This window comes from Macrobrachium rosenbergii, chromosome 55 (genome assembly GCF_040412425.1).
Source record: "Macrobrachium rosenbergii isolate ZJJX-2024 chromosome 55, ASM4041242v1, whole genome shotgun sequence".
In the NCBI taxonomy this organism is placed as follows: domain Eukaryota; kingdom Metazoa; phylum Arthropoda; class Malacostraca; order Decapoda; family Palaemonidae; genus Macrobrachium; species Macrobrachium rosenbergii.
In genome coordinates, this window is record NC_089795.1 from 76,785,523 (window position 1) to 76,809,910 (window position 24,388).

The window sequence follows — 24,388 nt, forward strand, 5'->3', positions numbered from 1 at the left end:
AATCGCCATTCAAAATTTCCTCTCCTAAAAGTGACTTTCATTGCAGCTTATCGCTCAAGTTTGGCAAGAAACATACAGGTCAAACGGGTAAGCCTTTCTAAGTAACACATACACAGCTTAAACATCATATACAACACAGTAAATTACCAACTTCCCTGCTGGGTCATGTGGATATTAAAAGCAATACAAAAGACTTGATAAAGGCAGGAACATCATACTTCATAAGGATGAGTGACGAAACGTGCTTTAATTAAATGTGGTACTTGAGCATTCTTGATATTAACCCAGGCATGCAGTAATTAGACTTCGAATGTGGGAAGTGGTTAGAGCAACTCTATTTATGGTTCCTAATTAACAAAAAGATATTCATTAGTTTCAATTTCACTGCAGTGTGTGCTTGGAGCTCTTCAGTTAAGAGTATGTGGCTGATGATGGTCGCATGGACACAGAAGATGTGTATGCTATATTATTATTATTATTATTATTATTATTATTATTATTATTATTATTATTATTATTATTAGTAGTAGTAGTAGTAGTAGTAGTAGTAGTAGTTATACAGTGCACAAATTCCGGTGGAACACACTAGAATTTGCTAGTAAGCTTCCTCAGATAGGAATGCCTACATGTGAAAAGAGATGGAGAATATAAAGAATTCTAAGTAATCTATTGAACAGCAAGACGACATAAAGTATAATTTGGGATTCTTTTAATTTCAGGACCACAGATCTGTGGTACTAAGTATCGCAAGGTCCTGCGGAATAGATAAATAAATAAAAATAAATCTCTGTGATTTGAGTGTAGCGCATTATCTCGAGATTCAGGCATTACGGATGATAGTGAGAGTTTCCTGTTAAAATAAGAGTCATGGAAGGGGGTGTATGTCATTATTACCAAGTCAGCCAAAGAACAGAATTAAGTTACGAGAAGATGGGATGTTGCTGATATCCAAGTAACGTTCCAACACTATAAAGACAAGAGAGCTGTAAGAGCAGGAGAGCTAAAGTATGAAGTATGGATATGGTCTTAATTGAGGATAGAGGAGGCCTTACGAACCATGTCTAGCTTTTTTGCAGCACCCTGCGTATTTCTTAAGTTTTGAAAAAGAAAAGGATTTTTTAAGCAGCTTTAAAGAATGGGATTCTCTAAGCAACTTAAAAGTATTTGAAAGTTCTCCATTGGGGGGTGGGTCGAGCTTTGGCTAGCACGCTGTTGGCCCGGCGTTCGACTCTCCGAGCGGCCAATGAAGAATCAGAGGAATTGATTTCTGGTGGTAGAAATTCATTTCTCGTCATAATGTGGTTCGGATTCCACAATAAGCTGTAGGTCCGGTTGCTAGGTAACCAGTTGGTTCTTAGCCACGTAAAATAAATTTAATCCTTCGGGCCAGCCCTAGGAGAGCTGTTAACCAGCTCAGTGGTCTGGTTAAACTAAGATATACTTAACTATTTTTTTTTTACAAGTATTTGAAGGAGTCAGTGTCTGGTACAAGACCGGCACATAAGTTTCCTGTTTTAACAACGCTTATGCCACTTTATCTGGCTTACTACATCAATTAGGTCCTGATCTTTCGCTGGACTAACAGCTGAATAATTCTACATCTGGGAAGAGCAAATAGATCAAAATAAGTTACGCCGAAGGTGATTCACAGGTTGCTGGCTTGTTTTCACAGGTTTTTTAATATTAATATTGCTGGAATTTTTTTTTCCGCAATCAACCATAACCTTCATATTTTGCTCCTTGTTACAATAGTTCCCGAATTCCTCGGTCCGGTGAGAGTTCCTTTTCGCCTACAGTCTAGCCGAGGATTTTTCTTCCTGATTACTGTGACCTATTCTCTTATAAGAAACTCGTCTATCGTTTCCTTTAACAGGTTGTACACACTGCTTTTTCTACTTCTTTTACTTTATCCTTCGGGCCTGGGCTTGAAAAAGACACTAAGCTGCTTCCCCAATGGCCATCGAATGAAAAAAAATTAATATACTATATACTACTACTGAAGTTCCTGAGAAATCCTTTATCTGCCTAACATTTATGTAAACTTATCACTTTACTGAGAATGCACTGGCATGGATTACGCTCAATAACTGAACGATTGTTCGATTAGCAATTTTCACGGATAATAGAACATATTTTGAATTTTTCTTTAAAATTAAATGACATACGTCGAAGTTGGGTACGTAGGTATGTTGATAGTCGAAAATACCTCTGATAAATATTAACAGTTACTTCAAAAGCCCAAATACACGTGAGTTGGTGGAGCGAAAGGGAATGTCGATACTATTTCAACAATCTGCTCTTATAACCTTCACGTTATGCAGGGTTTCCAGTAAATGCATTTTTCAAGACATGAATACTTAGTAATACCTATCAAAGTGAGGAAACACACATGCAGCTTTATTTAGCACTTTCCGAGTTACGATCTTTTTAAATTTTAGAGGAATGCAACGTTTCGTCTAAAGAGACGCATAAAATCTTTCTCCTATCTTCATTTTCTCTTGCTTTGGGAAATGCATAATAGCCCCTTTCTGAAAGAAGACAGGAATGGAAAATAAACGTCTGAAACATTACTTACAAACTTTAAGGAAGAAAATCGCACTTATCAGACCCAAGACAAGCTATCAGATCTAGATATCCAAAATAAGGTTCAAAAACACAGCAAAACAAGAAGTAATAAGCAGAAAAGGCGTCGGGGTTCCGAGACTCCCTCTCCAAAATTGAAAGTAGTTATGGACCGATAAAAGTGAAAGGTACGTGTTATACTGGGTACAGGCGATCATGTCTCTGGGGAACATCATGAAAACCACAGATTTTCACGGAATAATCAAATGGTCTTCAGAGCAGTCAGACATGACCTTTCCGGAGATTTCATGAAATACGTCTTCGTGAAAAATAGATTGCAGAGAATGTCATTAAAATCAAATGACGCATTCACATCGACCCTGGAGGTCGAACACCACTTCCACAAACTAAGTGCGAATGTTGCAAAAACGCAAAATTCTCATAAAAAAAATCAACACACGTGAGACGACGTTCAAAACTGTCATTTGTACCTAATCTGTTAACAGTTTTAAGGAAGTACCAGTTCTCATCGGTAACTAAGAACCTGAAATTCGTCCATTACAAAATTCATCCTAAAAAAGACTAATCTTCATTCATCTTACGACGACTTTTCCAGCAGTTCTTCATATATATATATATATATATATATATATATATATATATATATATATATATATATATATACTGTATATATATATATATATATATATATATATATATACACACATACACACATATAATATATGTACAATATATATATATATAAATATATATAAAATATATACATATATATATATTATATATATGTATATATTTTATATATATTTTATATTTATATATATATTGTATATATATTATATGTGTATGTATATTTTATATACATATATATGTATATACACATATGCAGATATATGCATATATATACTGTATATATATTTATATATATATCTATATATATCAATAAACACATATATCAACGATGTACATATCTGTATAGAAACGAACCTCAACAACCATATTTAATTCAAAGCAGACTGGATTAACGATCTCAGTCAAGCATGATGGAATTACAAAAAGGTTCTTAAATGGGCGCCGATAGATTTATTGCGTTGTGACAAAGAGTAAGTCAGAGAGAAAAAATTACAGGGCGAAATATCTATTGTAAGCCCTGGGACACCGACAGCTTATTTCTATAGAAAGATTTGATTTATTGATTTCTGTGAACAGGCGTCGCAGCAATTACATGAGAAAGAAACAATTTGTCACAATAACTTCAGAACGGTATTAACTATATAAAAGTGTTTGCGGTTAAGCTCAGTGGACAAGGGGCGGCACAAGGAAGATGATAGAAGAATATGTAGCTATACAGTAAATGTGCCACGCTGTCCAACTTCTCATTTCCAGAGGTCTTTTATCCCTCCCACCATTGAACTTGGAAAAGTCTCCCTGAGGATGCTATGCAATTAGAACCTCAAAAGTTCAAGCGAAGATGTAATGCATTACTACCCTTAAACCGTTTACTTTGTATTTGTTTAATTGTTTATAATTTTAATCTATTCAATGTTGATTCATCTTTTTTCATTTTAAATAACTGATCTCTTCCTTTCTGCATTTGCCTATTATCTTCTGTAACTTCTTTCAAATGAACACCATATCCTTTGGAAGCTTGAACTTCAAGTCAACGGCCTCTGTGGGCTTGTTCCATATGAACTGGGTTTCATCTTCTGAATAATAATAATAATAATAATAATAATAATAATAATAATAATAATAATAATTATTATTATTATTATTATTATTATTATTATTATTATTATTATTATTATTATTATATTTGAAAAAAAAAGTTTCTTTGCCTCAGGTTTATTCACTAACATTTAAAGTTCAAATGATAAATAGCTTACATACACAGCCTAGACAGGCGATGACACCAGCCTTACTAACAGACATATTCCCCATTTATAAAACTTAATTCTGCATGCAGTTACCATGAGGTGCACCTGCGCTGCTTAATATGCCTCTCCTATGGTGCAGATCTTAATTGATAGCGCACTGACAACGAAACTCGTAATTTATCTGAAACGCTGCTTGTAGTTTTCTGTCAGGAATGTCTCAGCTACTGATGTAGAATTTAGATGCATATCCCTACAAGATTCGTTTCGCAACAATGCATGTACCAAGAATTTTTAACTGCTAGTAATGTCTTGTACCAGCTGCCTGGTATGTGAAACCAGCTGTCAGCGATTCACTGGGGCCCAGGCTTAATGCTGGTCGCGTGGCCTTCCTATTGCGTTCCAGTTTGCTCACTGAAGAAGAAATCCTGAGCACGTAATCTTACTTTTATTGTGAACTTCTTGGAGTACTAAATATCTTTCGCATTTGCGCAGAAGTTATAGCCAGAAGTGCTATAATTTATATAACTTTTTCTCTTGCGACTGACTACTAAGAAAACTCCCTCTCTGGCTGAATGCGTCTCACATATTGGAAATTTAATATTCTGAGCAAATTATGTGATGCAAAATTTGACACCTAAGCCATGATGTTCTTGAAAGTTTTATCGTAGAAGAAATTCAATGTCGATAACGCAAATCCGATGCCAAATTGTATGCCAAAGTACCAAAACGGGAACTCTGCTTAACGGGTTTCCCATTAGCTGGATAATTTAGCCGTAAAAGACTTAACCCAAGACATTAACTAGTTTACAAAAAAAAAAAAAAATGTTTCTATTGACATTTGTAGTAACCAAAACACAGATAAACACTTCACACACATACACACAAACACACACACACACACACACACATATATATATATACACATATATATATATATATATATATATATATATATATATATATATATATATATATATATATATATAACATATACATATATTATATATATCTACATATATATTGGCCATTTTCCCTAACAAAAGCGACTCCAGAAAAGACCAAATCAGTCACTACCACATTCATACATTACCTGGTACACTGTGGATGAACACTGTGCAAAAAACTTCCACTTAACCACTTCATGCACCTACACAGAAGACTCATCGGCCAATGTAAAACAGAGGTGAAACTTCTAAGATGCATGCACTTCAGCACTTCCTAGATAACTGGGTCCATTCTTTCCAGCACCTCTCTCACCCCATATATCCAACAATATGTAGATTTTCCTCTCCACCACGACACTTACGAATCACACAACCTTTTCATCACCTTATCGTCTCAAATTCCATATGACCTGGCCATCTAAAAACACACTGGTCCCTCTATTTCTTTTACGTATCTCTACACTTCTCACATTTTCAGCTCTACTCACAACATATACGATACCAAAGGTCCAGCACAAAGTTTTCAACCTTATTTTTTACACTGCATTCAAAAGTCACACTTCAAATCCAGAAAGGAGATCTGGCTCAACAATTCCTTCATACATCCCACCATGGCTTATATAAGCAATTCTTTTGCACTTCCTACCATCATCCGTTATATTCATATCCAAATATCTGTACATGTCAACAGCTTCCATTCTTACCCCATCAGTGTTAGCATTCACTGCTCAATTTTCCTGGTTCTTTTTTTTCCTCCAGAGCATTACTTTAATTCATACTCACTCTCAACTTTCTCCTCGTCTCAAATTCTTTTGCTCGCTTCTGCAGCTTTTTATAACTATCCTCACACTCCACTCACGACTCTTATTCTTACCCTCAACTTGCACCTACATTTTCCGTAATTTCTCTGACTTCTCACATCACTTCATCTATGAGGATTTTGAACAGAACAGAGAGAAATAAATTATAGAAGAGCCTCTTCTCTTGAAGACGAAGGAAGTCACGCTTTCATTTCTGTGAGATGCATTCTTGCGTGCGATGTCGTGTGATAATTCAACACTTGCTTATTCATCGTATGTCAGACGGATGCAATAAATTTGTTTACTTCAAAGGATGAATGATGATGAAAGAAATTTGTATCTTAAAAAGCTAGGGAATTTATATTTTGTTGAGTGAATAGCGTACATAATCCTCAATGAGGATATTCTTTAATGGAGAAGTGTTTTTCCTGATTAAGTTTTGACAGTAGAAAACATAAATTCGTTAGAAATCTCTTCAATTTTATTATTACATTCTTGACCAAAAAACAAGCGAACAAGAAAGTGTGTGCCTGTAAAGCAGGCAATCTTATATTACTTTTATTGTGTAATCTAAACCTTGAGGATTTTATCGATGTTACATTTAAAACAAACAGCAAAACATTATTCAAGATATATAAGGATCCCAAATTAAGTATTCCTGAAATTTCACTTAGTTAACTCAAAAATATATTTTACAAGAAGCCTGTTGGTGTGAAACTTTCTCTTTCCCATCAGTGAAATACACTAAAGGCAAAAGCTTGAAGAATAATTACACCATAAATATAGTGATACACAAGTTGAATCATTTGTTAAGTCATAAAAATGCGTTAATGAAAACCGTTAACTGAATATGCACAAATGCACGAGCTCATGGGAGCGTATATTACTGAAGACGCGCTTGCGAAAGGTTTTATTATTCTTGGAAAAAAAATATCAAGGGAACATAACATCAAATGAATTATGCTTCGAGCGCTGACGGGGAAACACTCTAGAAAGTTCTTCTGAAATTTATTTTGGTAGAAATCAATTGAAAGATATAAGACGATATTTTGAATCCACGATTTCCCTTAAAAAAAAAAAAAAACTACAAAATAACTGGATTTTCACGTGGAGTGATTCTAATATAAAGGGTACCATAGCCCCCGATCGCCTGCCATACAGAAAAAATCAATCCCTTCCACACACATTTTGAGATTCTTGTAACCTTTTCTGAGTGAATTGAAAGTCGGGTTGTATTTCATTTAAAAGGTTGATGTTGTATTAATATGCTCATATGAATAGCCTGCAGCCACAGCCCTTGGTCGTAACCACATAAAGTGATCATTTCAATACAATACCCAACACAGCATAAAAACTAATCAAGACTTTCTTAGCATTTATCACCGTGGTTTACAAGTTTTTGTTATTTGATCATTATTAAAAAGTAGCTTAAGTGTGATCACATTATCAATTTTCTGCATTCTTTCGAAGGAATTCGTTCCTAATAAGATGTGAAAACTAAAGAAACAGAGCATTACGAGACCGCAAAACTCCACCACGGCTGAGCAATTTCCACCCAACATCCCGGCTGCACAGGGGTCCATTACCCACATCCGGATTGCTTTCAAAATCTAGCACCTTGCTGCCAGTCATGAGGCCTTTAACCTTTGGTCAAACTTCCGAAAAACACTAACGCATAAATTCTTGCGGAAAACAGACGAACAAATAGAACTATCGAAGTTAACATTGCACATGTAGGTGAGATAAGACCAAATGAAACACATGAAAAAGCAGATCACAACCAACTTGGAACACAGGACACTAAATCTTTAGCATTGGCAACAGTGCTCCCCACAAAGCACATAGTATAGTAGGTAGTGCTCCACTGCACGACCTAAGAGTTGAAAATACTAGAAAATGGATGCCCAGTTCCTTTGCCGAACAGATCAACTGACAAGTATTAATCTTCTCACTAGTATTCGCAGATTTATGTAAAAAAAAAATGGCTGGAAATTTCTTTGCTAAGTCGACGAACCGCAATGCATAATAATCGTTTGAAGAATTCACACGATTATTATGCATCGCGGTTCGTCGACTCAAACAGTTATGCAATTATTTGATATTAAATAATTTCAAATATTTGAAATAAACAGTTATGCAATTATTTGATATCATCTGACCCACGTATAAGTAACCGTCACAAAAATGAAAGCCGTTTCGATAAATGCTGTAGGGAAAAATCCTAACTTAATCCTCTAATGCTATCTATCTGTACAAGAACATTACAGAACCTGTAACGAATAAAAAAACATGTGCAAATTTTGTGCATCTCGTAAAAACCCGTGGTTATTAACAAGCCGTTCCACAACAAGATTAACCGAGGATCAATGATTTTCCTTAAGATTACAGCGAAATAAATCCGCTGCTCTTACCTAAATAACCAAGTTTATCAAGGAATAACGCGTCTTATCTCCCCTGACTCGCAGGAAATGTATGGTATTGTTTTGATGGCGGTACTTACCCGCAGGCAATGACGTGGAAATAATCTGCGATGGAAAGCTTCAAAGCCGTAGGTTTGCTCTCTCACTCGGTTCGATGCAAAAGACCTGAAAATATGTGCATTACATTACTCTCCAGATCATAAACACTTTAGGAAATCTTACTTTCTCTCCCTTATCGCTTTAATAAAGTAATTCTTAAAAAAAGACACACACTTATATTACATTTATTAAAATATATGAACAGGCGGTAGAGAAGTAGCGAAAATACGAAGTGCAAGTTTAAATACAATTCAGATGCAAAGTACGGGGTATCCTTGCACTGCCGGTTCTGAAGATCATGGATTTAAATAAGGGACTGCAAGAGAAGGTGCAAAAATTCCGAACATGGTAACAGAGAGAGAAAAAAAGAAAATATCGTTAAACTAGCTGTCTTTACACTAGAAGTCTTTATAGGTATCAAATTATGTCATAGGGTCATAACTGAGAAAATCACAGCAGAACTGGGCTTGTCCTAATCAAAGGAATGACATTAAATTGATTTGGTCATAGTATATATATATATATATATATATATATATATATATATATATATATATATATACACATATACATATAATGTCACATCAAACTAAAATATAGAACCCAATGGCGTCTAAATCTTAAGTACATTTACCTTAACTGTGATACTGTCTTCATGTTATACTCTGATAGTTTATCACAGTAATATTTTCATCATTGTATTCGTGTATCCTTTTGGCGATTTGAGGAAAGTAAAACACAGGAATGAAGTTGTAGACCCTTTTGGAGGGCAAAATGTTCCTTAATTAATATATTGCTTTATGGGGTATGAGATAGCATACACCATACTCTTGGCCATTTGGTGATGTAAAAGTACGCAGAGTTGCCTAGTATTCTCGCAACTCTGTGTACTTTCACATCACCAAATGTCCAAGAGTACGGGGTTTGGTGTCTCTTACCCCATAAATTTTTTCTAAAGCCACAGAAATAGAATACCAGTAAAATATTATCTGTTTGCTTTTATCGAGAGGCTCCATCTTCTAGGGGAAACTGTGGGACTTAGGAGATTCTTTTCCCGTCACTCCTACACTTGACAGTCTGGCATAAGATGCAATTATCCAAACTTGCTGCCTTTGGCTTTACCCATTGTCTCGATTAGCCTATTTTCAGCATTATAGTAAACTGCGTCATATCTGTTCAAAGAGCAACATCCGCTTGCTGTATCAGGTGTTGACTACAAACTGCCTACTCCCTTCTCATTTCTCGTGTTGTTCCTCAGGATTCTGTTGTTAACTGTCATTTTTCCTTTCCGTATCAATTTCTCCAGTCTACATCCTGAATTTTTAACCTTCAATTTCGTATCGTTCTGTGTCTATCATTGCTGATCTTGATAGTCTACTTGAATGGGATCCCTAAACATGGTCAAGTTCAATTCCTCCAAGGCCCGGTTACTACATATTCCTTTGTCTACTGTTCTATTCAACTCTTCGCTTCTGCCTGACAAAACTGTCATTCAATCTCTCTCTCTCTCTTCTATTGAGCTTTTGCGTATTCTGGATACATGAAAGTCGTCTTGACGAAATCACACAGGTTGTTTTACAACTTTTCCTTCTCAAAAGTAAAACGCAAGAAGCAGTTTTAAAAATTTATGTCTGACTTATCTGTCCCTGCTTAGGATATCCTTTCATTATTCGAAATGATTCAGCCTTTGTATCCCTTCTCAATGGGACTGAATCAAACGCAGTTCACTTCATCACAGACCGTCCTTTACTTCCTGGCCAGATTCTCTCTCTCTCTCTCTCTCTCTCTCTCTCTCTCTCTCTCTCTCTGCTACAAGGTGGCCTCAGGTTAGCGTTGTTGTTCTTGTCATATTTTCTGTTTTTCTTCTGGGAAGAAAGGCAGCAAAGAAGGAAAGTTATGATTCACCTGCCATTACATTCACAATATTAATTTCTACCCTTGGAAAAAATTCCAGCTTTTATTTCAGCATTTGAAGCAATTAGGCATATGCAAGACGGCTTTTGCAATTCTGAAACTAAAATAAAAGGCTCTTCATTTTCACGAGGATAGTGGTAACAGACTGTCCATTTCGTTAATACCTCAGTCATTACAATTGAAGAGTCACCTTTTCCCGGCTAAGGATACCCTGACTTTTAATTTTGCCTGCGTTTATTAAACCGCAGGTGACATACGGCTGAAGATTTCAATTCTGATACTCTCTCAGACCACAAAATGTTCAGTTTACATATGGCGGATTTTTCGATTTTTGCGTCGATTTCCTTACATGGTCGTGGTATGAGAGATGTCGTGAAGTCTTTGCGATTAACCTGAGAGAGGGTAAATATATTTAAATTGACGTAACTCTTATGTGATACTGAACACTCATTAGGGATTCTCCTATATGTGCCTCTATAAATAATCTCTTAAGGAACAAGGTAACTGAGAGTGAAGGATTATTTACTCATGGCTTCTAATGTTTTCTTTCATGTTTTTAGAACTAAAGAAAGATTATGATACTATTTCTAATAAAACATACTTCCAGAGGAAATATTCCATCATCTTTTACGTACACTCCACAAGTAATCATACTCATAATTATAGCTCACTGTCCTAATTTCTTTACATCAACTTTCCTTTTGTGGAATAATTAACGTATTTTACTCACCTTTTAGTAAAATCAGTCATAGGCTCCACAGTTATTAAATGGGTGATGTAAGACACCTATCTTTTAAAATTCATGAACAGCATCAATAAAATACAAAATGTTACAGTAATACAATTTCAGAGCAATGTATTCGAAAGGGTACGGGAACTGATACTACCTTCATGAACGAGGCTGACAGCAACATACCAAATAAATAATAAAGCGCCTTACAAACAATGTCACAGGTTGCTTTTAGTCTTAAAATGCGACTCCAATGACCCTATATGCTGACCTGATTGTAAAAGGCCCCGTCACAAGCTAACTCAAAAGAAAGTACGCGCCTCAAGATCTCTTTATTCGCGCCCTTTGATGAAATAATCAATACATAGTTACCACACTCCACAGGCCAGGACTAAACCTTCCTTTTTATTCTTTTAGTAAGCCAACGACTAGAAAGGGAAGGCTACTGAGCTGTGAAGGTTATGAATCCAGAGAGCCACGGAGATTGTGGAATACATGGAGCATCACTCTTTGGAGGGTTGCTCTCGGTTATACTTCGAAGTTGTGAATTGCTGGAAGCTCGAGTGAGCAATGTAATTTCGTGATAAAATGAACTCACAAGATTTGTTTACCACTCGTTGTCAAACAAGATTATGGTAACGTAAATAAACAATGACGATACAAGGCTTCGAATTGAACTGAATATAGATTTTAGGCCAAAGGCCAAGCGCTGGGACCTATGACAGTAAAAGGTTTCACAGGTGCAACAGGAGGAAAACCTCGAAGTTGCACTATGAATCAATTGTTAGGAGAGGGTGGAAAGTAAGATGGAAGAAAGAGAATATGAAAGGAGGTACAGTAAAAGGAAAGAAAGGGGCTGCAGCTAGGGGCCGAAGGGACGCTGCAAAGAACCTTAAGTAATGCCTACAGTGCACCGCATGAGCTGCACTGACGGCACTAACCCCCTACGGAGTACAAGGTTTCTGTCAAGTGAGGGTAAAATCAATTATCTTCCAAAACCTGTGAGACGTCAGTTCTGTTCTGTTCTGCGGCACTTAAAAGTTTTATGTAGCGAAACTATAAACTAAGTCAAGCACATTATTACTTCTTTAAATCTAATAATAACGCCAGTAAAATCTAAAAGCTGAACGTTACCACTCAAAGATTTGAACAGGGCGAAAATGAGTGTGATACGACAGGTAACTGAATGCCGGGGACACTCCGCTTTAAGAGATGGCTCAAAATTATACTTGGAAAGGGCAAAAGGGCGAGAAAAAAATGTCGTTTTAGTACCATTTGCTACTTCAGAGCAGGTGGAGACACATTACGAGAAATCTGAGACAAATAATAAGGGCAAATACTTGAGGAGTAAGTGAGCATGATTTCCGGGGGATGTGAACACAAGGTTGTTCAATGGCAGTTAGGAAACTATAAGAGTGGGTCTACCTAGGAGATGGAAACGGGATGTGATTATACGACCGAGGAAGGCTGGCTACTCATATAAGCAGCTTCGGAAAATTAATTTTAGCTTTATATAAGCTTTATAACACTGTTGTAATAATAATAATAGAAAAAAGCCTACTCAGTAGTACAATGCGAATAAGTCCACTGAGAGCAAGACGGAAGCAAAGGATTTGCGATACTGAAAAGGTGAAGACAGAACGTAAAGAAACAGCCCAGAAGGAAAAGGTATTGCGTCGTGCGTGTCACAGTGAATGAGCAGACGAAGCTTATGAAGCCAGATTCTATGGATAACAACTAAATGTGTGACAAAATAAAACGCAATTCTAGATGAAAGTAATACTAGTTTTGGATTGCTATGTACTTGCAACATAATAAGAGCTTTGTTGCTGACAAAATCTGTAAAGTATCGGTGATCATAGAATATTTAGTAGAAGAGATTGTGGAGCAGGTAATGAAACTCCCCCCCCCCCCACAAAAAAAAAATAGACCATGAACTGATTGGTTTAGTGGTTAAAGTGCAAACCACGGGTTGACTGTGAAATCAAGTGGTTAGAAATAGAAAAATAATTACCTCATTGAACAACATAAAAAACTGAGAACGACGAATGATTAAGAACGATTAGTACGTCATGAACATAGCCCACTACACCTGAAAATGTAATTTACAAGCACATCGAAGGTTGCTGGCTGAGATATTTTGGAAGAAAAGAAAACACATGATACAATACAAAAACTTTGGGATCAAGTATTGATGCTATCACAGCTGAGAGAGATATCAAAATATATAAGGAAAACCTCGGGAACAGAGGAAATAAAAACCAAATACCGGTGCTGGGAAGCTCATAATGAAAGCAGAAACCTTACTCAAGTCTGAGCCGAACCGATACATGGGAAATCTTAAATGAAATAAACTTAAGTCATTACTGAGCATTGAACATTTCCCATATCGATGAGTAAAATTCCCTTAAACATAATGACTTGGTCGCGGACACTGGCACTTCACAAAGTACCAATGCATTCATAGTGCCGCTCGCCATCACATCGGAGCGGCCGTCTTGGGCTATCTGGAATTGGAATATAAAATTTAGGTCAAATGCCAAGCGCTGGGACCTATGAATTCATTCAGCGCTTAGAATAACGTTGAAACAATTGTCGGGAGAGGGTAGAAAGTACGATGGAAGAAACAGAATATGAACGGAGGTATTGTAAGGGGTTGCAGCTAGGGGCCGAAGAGACCCTGCAAAGAACCCTAAGTAATGCCTGCAGTGAACCGCGCGAGGAGCACCTTCGCCACTAACCCCCTACCGGGACTAACCTGCAAGAAACCAATCGAAAAAGTGTGAGAGCTATTGGAAACGACAGAAGCTGCTGACAATCTCATGAGCAATCACTCTTGGCAATGGAAATACAAGTCCACGACCTCTTTACTGTACAAATTCATAACCAGGAACATAGATGTTGCAAAGTGGACCAACTTTTGTAACAGCTTTGAATGATTCCGTCGTTCACTCTGTTTGCAGTGGAATTCCCAGAACCGCTGGAATTCTCAGAACCTCTTTTAGGAATGTCTGACACTCATTAACTTTCGTACACAATGCCATGAAATAGCATAATTGTCCTACGTGCTCTTTTGAATCATGTGGCAAGGTATTCTTGAGAGAGAGAGAGAGAGAGAGAGAGAGAGAGAGAGAGAATATGTTACGGGCAGCGAAGATCGAAGTCCTTCACCTTTGACCACGACGAACAAAGAATCAATAGATGAAGGATTTTAAGGGTCATCGTTGCCTTCCGCTCAATGAATCCAGCCTTAATGAAACTTTTTTCCCAGGAGAAAAAATGAAGTTCACCAAAGCCCATATTTTTAAAGAGACATCACGTTAAGTATCTCTTACCAGTCTCCCGTGAGTGTTTCTTAAAATTCCCAGTAACAGATAAGATTCAATTTTTTTCTCTCTCTCTCTCTCTCAGTATCCTCATTCTCAGTATCCTCATTTCAACATTCCAGTCAGTTGCCTCCGGAGAGCTTTCCCTGTCACACCCTACCAAGTTAACGAACTTTTATGAACAAGTCCGTATTTTCAAACCACTTCCCGAAACGTCCCTCTCTCACCATAACTGTCGTCATTATACAAAAAGATTTTGTGGTAGGCCTCTCCGTGATGCTCAGCTGTTTACGCCTCTTTTATGTTTGGTTGTTGGTTCAGTCGAGACGATACTTCCGTTGTTGGGGTTGTTACGGCAAACTTTTTGTCATGTTATTTCTTGTTTTCTTATTATATATATATATATATATATTATTTGCTTGTTTTATTATATATATATATATATATATATATGTGCCTGTGTGTACATATATGTATATATTCTGTTACTGTATATATATAATATATATGTGTGTATGTGTACACAATAAATTTATATATATATATATATATATATATATATATATATATATATATAAGACCACGGGGAGAGAGTGATGCAACTGAGTGCAATATCATTTGTAAAATATTCTGCAAAAAAGAAAAATATGTCACAAATACAGGAAAATTCAAATGTAAGTTCAAAGGAGTATGAAGCACTTTAATGCATCCAAAGGTCATGACATTTGAAGCAGGTCTTCACGTGAGGAACAACTGTCCAGCATTAACCTTCGTATTTGATTAATCAGGAAGAGGCTAAGGACATTAACACAAATTGCTGATAACCTTCAGCATTGATTTTAAATATTCTTGTGAAGAATCGGGCCAATAGTACAGAGACCAAGACTTAAATCAACGTTGTTTTAGTTTTCTGTAAAAGAAAACTACTGAGATGGCTATTTGTCTGTACGTTTCTCCTCAGACCTTAAAAACTGCTGAGGCTAGAGGGCTGCAAATTGGTATATTGATCATCCACCCTCTAATCATCGAACATAGCAAATTGCAGCCCTCTAGCCTCATCAGTTTTTATTTTATTTAAAGTTAGAGTTAGCCATGATCGTGCGTGGCACCGCTGTAGGTGCCAACAATACAGGCCACCACCGGGCCGTGGCTGAAAGTTTCATGGGCCGCGGCTTAGAATTTCCTGGACCGTGGCTAAGTTTCATACAGCATTATACGTTGTACAGAAAACTCGATTGCGCCGAAGAAACTTCGGCGCATTTCTTGTTTATTTCTTAATAATTTTACTAATGAAGCCTCTAAGACTCGAGAACTAATCAGTACTAAGCGACCTCTCAATTTGGTGTATAAAAAGAATATTACTCTCTTGGCCAACTCTACTCGAATAGTCACATTTACTAACTCCAACTCATCTAGCCCAAACAGCAAAAATCATAATCAATAATAGGGGTTTCATACACACAAAAATGTGTTTTTATTATGAATTAATTTGCCTGAAAACTATTTACATTTTCATAAATCATCCGAACAACAGAGACTTAAAAAGTAGATAAAGAAAATTTAAAATTCAATTAAGTTCATATACATACCCACAGAGAGGCTTCGTGCATTGTCCTACTTCTTAAGTAATTTGAATTACTCGTCTCTCCACCAAAACTTTGAGGTAATTTGAATAACCAACCTATTGATGTAGGAGAGAAGTTGGATTACATTTTCATTAAGTAGAGTAATCGAATCTGAGAGAGAGAGGAGAGAGAGAGAGAGAGAGAGAGAGAGAGAGAGAGAGAGAGAGAGAGAGAGAGAATATTTACTTAAAGGCTTCGAGTTTGCCTAAATGACATGTTCTTTTCCCTGTTATGCCCTGATATGAAATTCGGAAATGAGCTAAAGCATATTCTTAATATTTCAGGACAGACAATAACAGCTCATTTCTTTATGTTCGCACACGCGCTCATACACACGTAAAACGTTTAATAATTTTATCACGAAAATCTCTTATCAAATCCGTTATTCTATTATTTAAAAAATAATGATCTAATATGGTATTCAACAAAATTGAAATCCACTCTTGCAAATTTCTTACCGTGACTCAGGTTACAAATGTAAATTCAATGACATTCTTCATGTCAATTCACGACTCGTATCTTGAATTAGGAAGAATAGAAAATCTTACGTCAAAAGCCACAGAGTGGCATTGCATAACTTCCTGCGTGAGCCCTAATGGCGCCGTTCTATCGTCGATAAGATCCGGGTTCGAGGTCTATTGTGGAGATTCTAACCCTGTTGACTTGGTGTTATTTTTAATATGAATACCTATTATTTGTTCCCTTAGTGCTCAAACCTCAAAAGAAAGATTACATTGCTTGACAGGGAGCAGCTTTTACTTTAAAATCAATATAACAAGGTACAGAGCTGATGACTTCTTGCTGCAATTCCAGGTTACATGTAATCAATCAACCAATCTGTTCGAAAATAAATGATAAAATGACAAAATTTACACAAGTTTAAAGGAAAAAGGACGCGTTCATAAAAGTGATTTAACATCTTGTCCACTCCTGGCGTTTTACGTATGCCGTGTTTTTTTCTTCATTTCTCAATATATGGCTATTTATAGATCAGAAACCTCGTAAAAGGACTGGAAGGATATTATTTAGCGCCGGTGCCTTGTTCATCGCAGATTCTCGGGGCTCTGACTTCCAAATCTCTTTCATTGTAACCCTCACTTCCGAGTTATATCAAGAGGATCTCCACTTCTCAGGAGGAGGAGGAGGAGACTGAAGAGCTAGGAACTGGAAAAAATGAATGGAAGATGTAAAGGGAAGAGGTTAACTTCAAAAGGGCCATAATGACTGGGTTTCCAACGAGGGAGATACCTCGGGATTCTAAGACTGTTCAGGAGTTCATAATTAATCATATGTAAGTTTTACTCGTAAGTTTCAGTCTTATTTTTTCACAGGTTAGTGGTTCTATGTTTTGTCAATATTACATAAACGCCATCCCTAGACGCTCTACTGTTTCGATCTCCCGACAAATAATGAAAATGCTGAGTCTATACTTCGTGAGGGAGTATTATCTAATATGAAAACCCTTTCACGGGTTTACTGTGTTCTAGTAGGACACTAATTACGTGTTACTGCCTGTTAAATTTATATCACACTAAGGTACTGTCTACTTACATTTTGCAAACTCTCCTATAAGACTGCGAGATACTTCGACTTTTCGGACATTCCGTTTTTCTTTTATTAGAGAAAATTTTAAGTTTCATACATAATATGCTCACAGATGTAGTCTCATTCAACCATCTGTATTAAAGCTTGTTAACTTGCATTTTGTTCCTTTTCTAAGCCGAAGAACTCTGATGATGCTGTTATAGTTAGCTTAAGGTGGTTCCTGGCACCGGGAGTAACTTCTGTTTTCAATGGCATTCAGGAAGACATAAATCTATAAGCATGTAACATTGCAACTTAAAATGCTTTTATGGTCACTTACTGAAAGGGTAACGTTACGTGACAAAGCAGTGCTTCCGTAACCAACGTGATGAAGAGGCTTTCAACAACAAACTCAAAAGACAAAACAGTGACATAACTTCTCGTCCTTTGTTCCAGTCACTTTGTTTGCTGCTCAACCAAGGACAAGGCATCAACCCTTCACAGGGAGTCGAATATATTTGGTTATAAACTAGGCATATTTGTTATGCCAGTCAACAATCACCACCATCATCATAAATGTTTTCACGTCAACTTTTCCCTTATTGGGTTTAGACGTGAAATGAATAATTTCCATTCGCCTCTGCCTCGCGCCCTTTTCACCTGTCTTTGTCATTTTTTCCTGGGTTCTCTTACAGGTCTTCGTTCATGTGACTGAGTGCTCTTCATGCTTTCTCACCACATGTCCATACCTTCTCAATCTGTCTTCCAGCCACTGGACACCACCTTTTTCCGCCACTCCCTCATTCATTTTACAGTCTTCCTTACGCACTCTGGCTATGAATCTTAGCATCCGCCTTATGTTTATTGAATTTCCCTTGAAACTTATGTTTAAATCTCCCTCAGTTGGGAGTTCTCCCTGACTATCATATCTAGAATCCCTGTTTAGCAACTTCTCCTTAATGACTCTGTATTATGGACTTCTCTGCCAACACCTAGTTAGTAAATTACCCTTGGAAGTTTTGGGAGCATAAAGTCCCACAGTACTCCATTCTCTTTATGTCTGTGATTTAATGTCCCTAGTGACCCTTCTCCAAGTCAAGAATTCTGCTTAGAGCTCCTTACAGGTGTGGCTGGACAAAACTTATGAGGTGCTCCAATTCACCCATGTTTGTTTATCGTGTCTCATCCCCCAGGTATGGTGTCAAGTAATTATTTGTGGACATACCCTTCTAGTAGTTACCCAGGGCCGCCATTACTTCTCCCTAATGAAGGCCATATTCTTTGGAAGCTTAAATTTCAAGTCAATGGCCCCTGTGGGCTTGCTCAATATGAATAGGGTTCATCTTCTGAATAATAATAATAACAATAATACTAACTTCATCTAAGCTCACCCTTGTACTGCCAGGCCTGTGCAAAGACCTTATATCATGCAGGGACGTTGGCTAGTGAACTCTTAGGGACGAGTTCCAACAAGTCATTTACTCAAGTCTTATTGCCATGAATTGCAATCCTGCAACGCAGCCACTTAAGCCAGCGCCTCGAGATCAATATCTTATGTCTGGGCATTATCTAGTTTGATCCAACTAGTCAGCGGATATGGAGTTAAATAACCTCAATGTGTTGTTCACACAAGTGAACTTTGAGAGATGCAACTACACCGCAGTTCTCTCTCTCTCTCTCTCTCTCTCTCTCTCTCTCTCTCTCTCTCTCTCTCTCTCTCTCTCTCTCTCTCTCCTCGGATTAACATTTCCATGCCCCGGGTATAGAAATGGAACTCTCTATCTGGCCCCTCTAGTGAGCGATCACTTTGCCACAATATATAGGTGGACCTTTGTAATAAAAACTCTAAAAGCACACACAAAGCTCATTTGACACACATGATATTACAACATTTGAACAGACTCATAAAAGTCTGCATCATTCATGTGTAGGCACCAATACCTTCGTCGTAAATAAACATATATGAGCAAAAATTGTTTATAGACATATATGAATAAAAATGATTTTCCTCATAAGGATGACAAAATATCAAGATATCAGCAAAGAAGCTTCCTAAACTCCAGATGCCATAACATGACAGGAACCTCAGTGGCAGGATACTGACGAGCTCCTTACTTTATACTTTAATCCATTTCCTACCAATACTGCACAGACTCCAACATATCCCGGATGTCGAGCCTTTCTTATGAAAGCCGACACCGAAAAGGGGAAAAGATGGAAAAGCACCCCTACAGACCATATTCGCATTTTCATCCATAAAAACTGTTTTGAACCACTTTTTATGAAAAACTAAATTTTTCCCATTCAGAACTTCTCATTTATGTTTGGCAGATCATTTCAGCTACATCTTTCATGTTCTCATTCATTATGACCAATCACCAAATTATCGTCATTTCTTCTGTATCAACCAAGAATCGACAGCCACATTCACCAATTCACTTTCATCCTTACTCATTTGTTTATCCCAGAAACAATGGATATTTTTTTCCTTTTTTCTATTCTTCCAATTCGATACCATTCTTTCATATAATATGAAACGCTCTCCATATTTTTCCAGTGAGACGCTGTCAGTCATTTTACATTTTAATTGTCCTCGATAACCTATATTCAACCATTCCTTTGAAGAACTCGGTATGTGGACATTTTAAACGGTTTGATTCGCTTCCGGATCTACTACAAAAAAGCTTATTTAATTTATGATAAACTTTTATCATTTTTCTCTTAAAAATCAAGAAAAAAAACAGACAATTAATTGAAATGCGAACTAAACACAAACGAAAGAAGGTTCAAGAATAACGCGAATAAACTGTAGCCTTAACACCGCGGACGTATTTCATAAGCTGCAATATTCATCATTTTGTGCCGCTGGTGGTAATGTGTTTTTGTTGTGGTGATATTGTTAAGAGAAGCTCAAGTGTTAAGAACCAAGGCAGGTGCAAAGCATGAGAAAAGCAACCTTGAACCTGCCCTTCACCTGCAGACCTGCAGCAATATACACATAATTCACCCAGGTCTGAGCTGGGACCGTAATTTTGTAATGCTATGTGTGGATTTACAAGAGCTATTCATCCTCTTTGTATATGAATATGTATGTTATTCTCATCAACATATTCTTGACATTTAGATATATACCTACAATCAATAATAATTTAAAGACATGAAATCGATGTGGTTTCGTATCGAATATATTGTACACTTTACCATTTTACTGAGAGAGAGAGAGAGAGAGAGAGAGAGAGAGAGAGATTAGCAAGTCTGTATGTTATTCAAGGCATACACACAATTCTGTCTACTATGAAAATCTATCAGCTCGACTGTCAGCTTACATGTGAAACAAAAGGGTCCTAAGAAAAGACCTAACGAAAGCAGAAAAAAAAAAAAAAAAAAAAAAAAAAAAAACGTTGCGACCTAGCAGCCTTGAAAAACCAGAACTCACAGCATTTGTCATTTCCTCCTGTGTTCATAGATAATTGGTTCTGTCCACCCGTTGAAAGAGCAAGTCACTGATACGAGACTAGAATAACCGTGCAGGTAACTTACGGAATACGAATAACAGAGGGAGCGACAGGAGAACTATACTGCTAAACAAGAAGCAAGTTACGCTCCTTCATACAAAGAAAAATAGCATTCGTACGAAATTCTTAATTGGTTCAAACACGGAAAGGATTTCTTTCTATTTATGTATGTGTATCTGTAGACGCCAACACACAGACACCAACAGTCAAGACTTCACCGACAAAAGAAAGGCAAAATTTTAAGTGAAGAATCAAACCTACCGTCTTCCCCATACAGGTATGAGCACTCAATTTCCTTGTAATTATACTGTATATACATATACATATATATATATATATATATATATATATATATATATATATATATATATATATATATATATATATATATAGATAAATAGATAGATATATAGACAGATATATATATATATGTGTATATATTTTTATATATATAAATATAAATATAAATAAATATAATATATATATATATATATATATATATATATATATATGTATATATATATATATATATATATATATATATATGTATATATATATATATATATATATATATATATATATATATATATATATATATATATATATATATATATATATATATACAAGGCACTGGTAGAAATCTGAGACGTGTGAAGCAACAACAGTAATTGGTAAGGACACCTGCAGGAATAAGTGAGGCATAATGGAGGCGTCAATTACCTTCACTTCCTCCAGAGGTAACATCTACTCCTCCAGACCCTATGGCAGCGCCCCTTGGTCTTTTATTTTTCCACTCGAGGACTAAGTATAATTTTCGATCAGATTTATCTCCTGCACTTGCGAATCATCTCCATCAATCATCACGCTTTCATGATTTTCCATTTTATTCTTAAACATCGTTTAATGTGACGTATGTTGCCTGTACCAGGATAAATAGCTTTGAAGACTGACTTACTAAATGTGTATTGAAAGACATTTGTCACATATTGCTTTCTTCTGTCAAGTTTCACCACCTCCCTGGCGTTCATTTCCGTGTACTATCCTTAGTACTTATCATTAATTTTCTTATCGTGACTTGGCTTAAGTCATCCAGTACATGCTCTCTAAGCTCATGGGCTCTCTCGAGGTAAGGCAAGCTGCTCGTATTTCCATTAGCGCCTTGACCTCCCACTGACTTAAAATGAGAGATATTCCTTTTACATTTCTCTCCTCTGTAGTTTCCCTCTATGCATTTCATGCTTCAATGCTTTATTTTACTTTTACACCATAGTTATCTTCCCTTTTACAATACTTTCGAGTCGCATCAAGTAAGAAGTCTAAGATAGATTAGCCACCCCGTCTCAACTCATAGCGAAAATAAGTGGTTACATTAACGACTTCCCAGAAGACAGTTGTTCAAGGCAACCCTCCAGGGTCCTGGTGATATCAGGTCATTGTGGGAAAGAGCTCCTCTTAGTTATGCTCCCCTGAGTTACTTTACTCCTTCGATACCCTTAGGATGAATGAAGAATCATGAAATTCAGGCTACAAAATCAAGCAACAGGACATATTCAACCATTCCGCGCTTAAGACATTGAATATTTTTGAATGAAGTGGTTCGACTGCATGATAAAGATATCCAGAAAATAACTGAGATAGAGCAAGAGGGACCTAAAGGAGAAACCTGAAGAAAACCCCAAATTAGCACTAAGAGATAATTGTTAGAGAGGTTGGACAGCAAGATATATCAATGGAAGTGGGAAAGGGGGTAAGTAAAAGGTTAAAACGTTCGGGCAACTAGGGGCGGAAGGGACACCACAAACACCCTTTCGTAATGCCTACAGTGCATCACATGAGGTGCTCAGATGGCATTAACCCCCTGCGGGATCTGATACCCTTAGGAGGATCTGAAGATCACTCATGACATATGATTTGGATTCCTTGTACCATGACTGGACTCTTTCATGACCGCTCCTACTTACAAGAATTGTCTCCACCAGTCCTCGTGGGATATACAGTATGTCACTAAACTTTGATTAGTCTTCTTCCTAACTTTAGGAGGTTAAAGTCATCTTCAAGAGCACACGTTGGTGCCAGCTTCTGAACGCTTTACTGCATGTATACGTGTGCTTGTGCATGACTGTGTAATATTTTCACATATCAGTTCATAATATTACTTCATGTAGACTTGAAAGTCAAGCTTCTCATGAGAATAATCGCAACATGGAATTCATTTTTATTTCTAGCCAGCCCGAGAGAGAGAGAGAGAGAGAGAGAGAGAGAGAGAGAGAGAGAGAGAGAGAGAGAGAGAACCGGTGGCAAGAATTCACTATGTCCATTACCAGTACATACCCACCTAAGAGGTGGAAATAGATTATCGGGAACTTTAATCATTAAATGCTAATCTTACCGCTTCCATTTTCTCATTATGCCTTAAGTAATGTACGGTCTGTCGACAATATCGATGATTTATTTTTAATGAATCGAAGCTTGTCATTTAAATGACTTTCAATACGACGAGTTTTTTGCCATGACACAACATGGTTGGCTGTAGACAACATCAGCGCCCTTTTAGTGGGGTAAATATTGAATGTGGGAGGTGTTCCTATTCCCTCCTGAGAAATCAGTGGTTGAATAAACATTCTCAAATACGACTATTAGCTTCAATACCGGATGCGAAAAGTATATCTCTCAGGTCAAAATAAGTACATGTGCACCAGTTCCAGCAATCTCTCTTAACCTAATGACTGCATATGGAACCGGTCCCAAGCAACCAGTTTCAAAAAACTGTTGTTGAAATCCTGTGAAAAAAAAATTGTGCTGTGATAATCGGAAACACTTAATATAATACAGCACATAAAACCAGAATCAATCACGAAATTTACATCGGATCTTTATTATCGATACACAATGGAACGAATTCAACTGTCAAGTCGTTCACGCTTTGGCGTTATAAACGGACGCGCGCAATTAGATTCTCTGAAGAACACCCAACCGCGGTGGCTGCTTTTACCCGCTCTTTATGGCTGTGGCGCAGATCCCAATCTATCGGCCT

General features: G+C 36.9%; 1 protein-coding gene across 1 annotated transcript in view; it reads right to left on the reverse strand.

Annotated features, from left to right (window-relative positions):
• LOC136835461 (uncharacterized) overlaps positions 1–24,388 on the reverse strand; it is a 486,122-nt gene that overhangs the window by 219,122 nt on the left and 242,612 nt on the right. Inside the window, exon 4 of the mRNA XM_067099020.1 lies at positions 8,702–8,786. Within this exon, the coding sequence (XP_066955121.1) occupies positions 8,702–8,786 (85 nt within the window). The remainder of the gene's footprint in view (positions 1–8,701; positions 8,787–24,388) is intronic.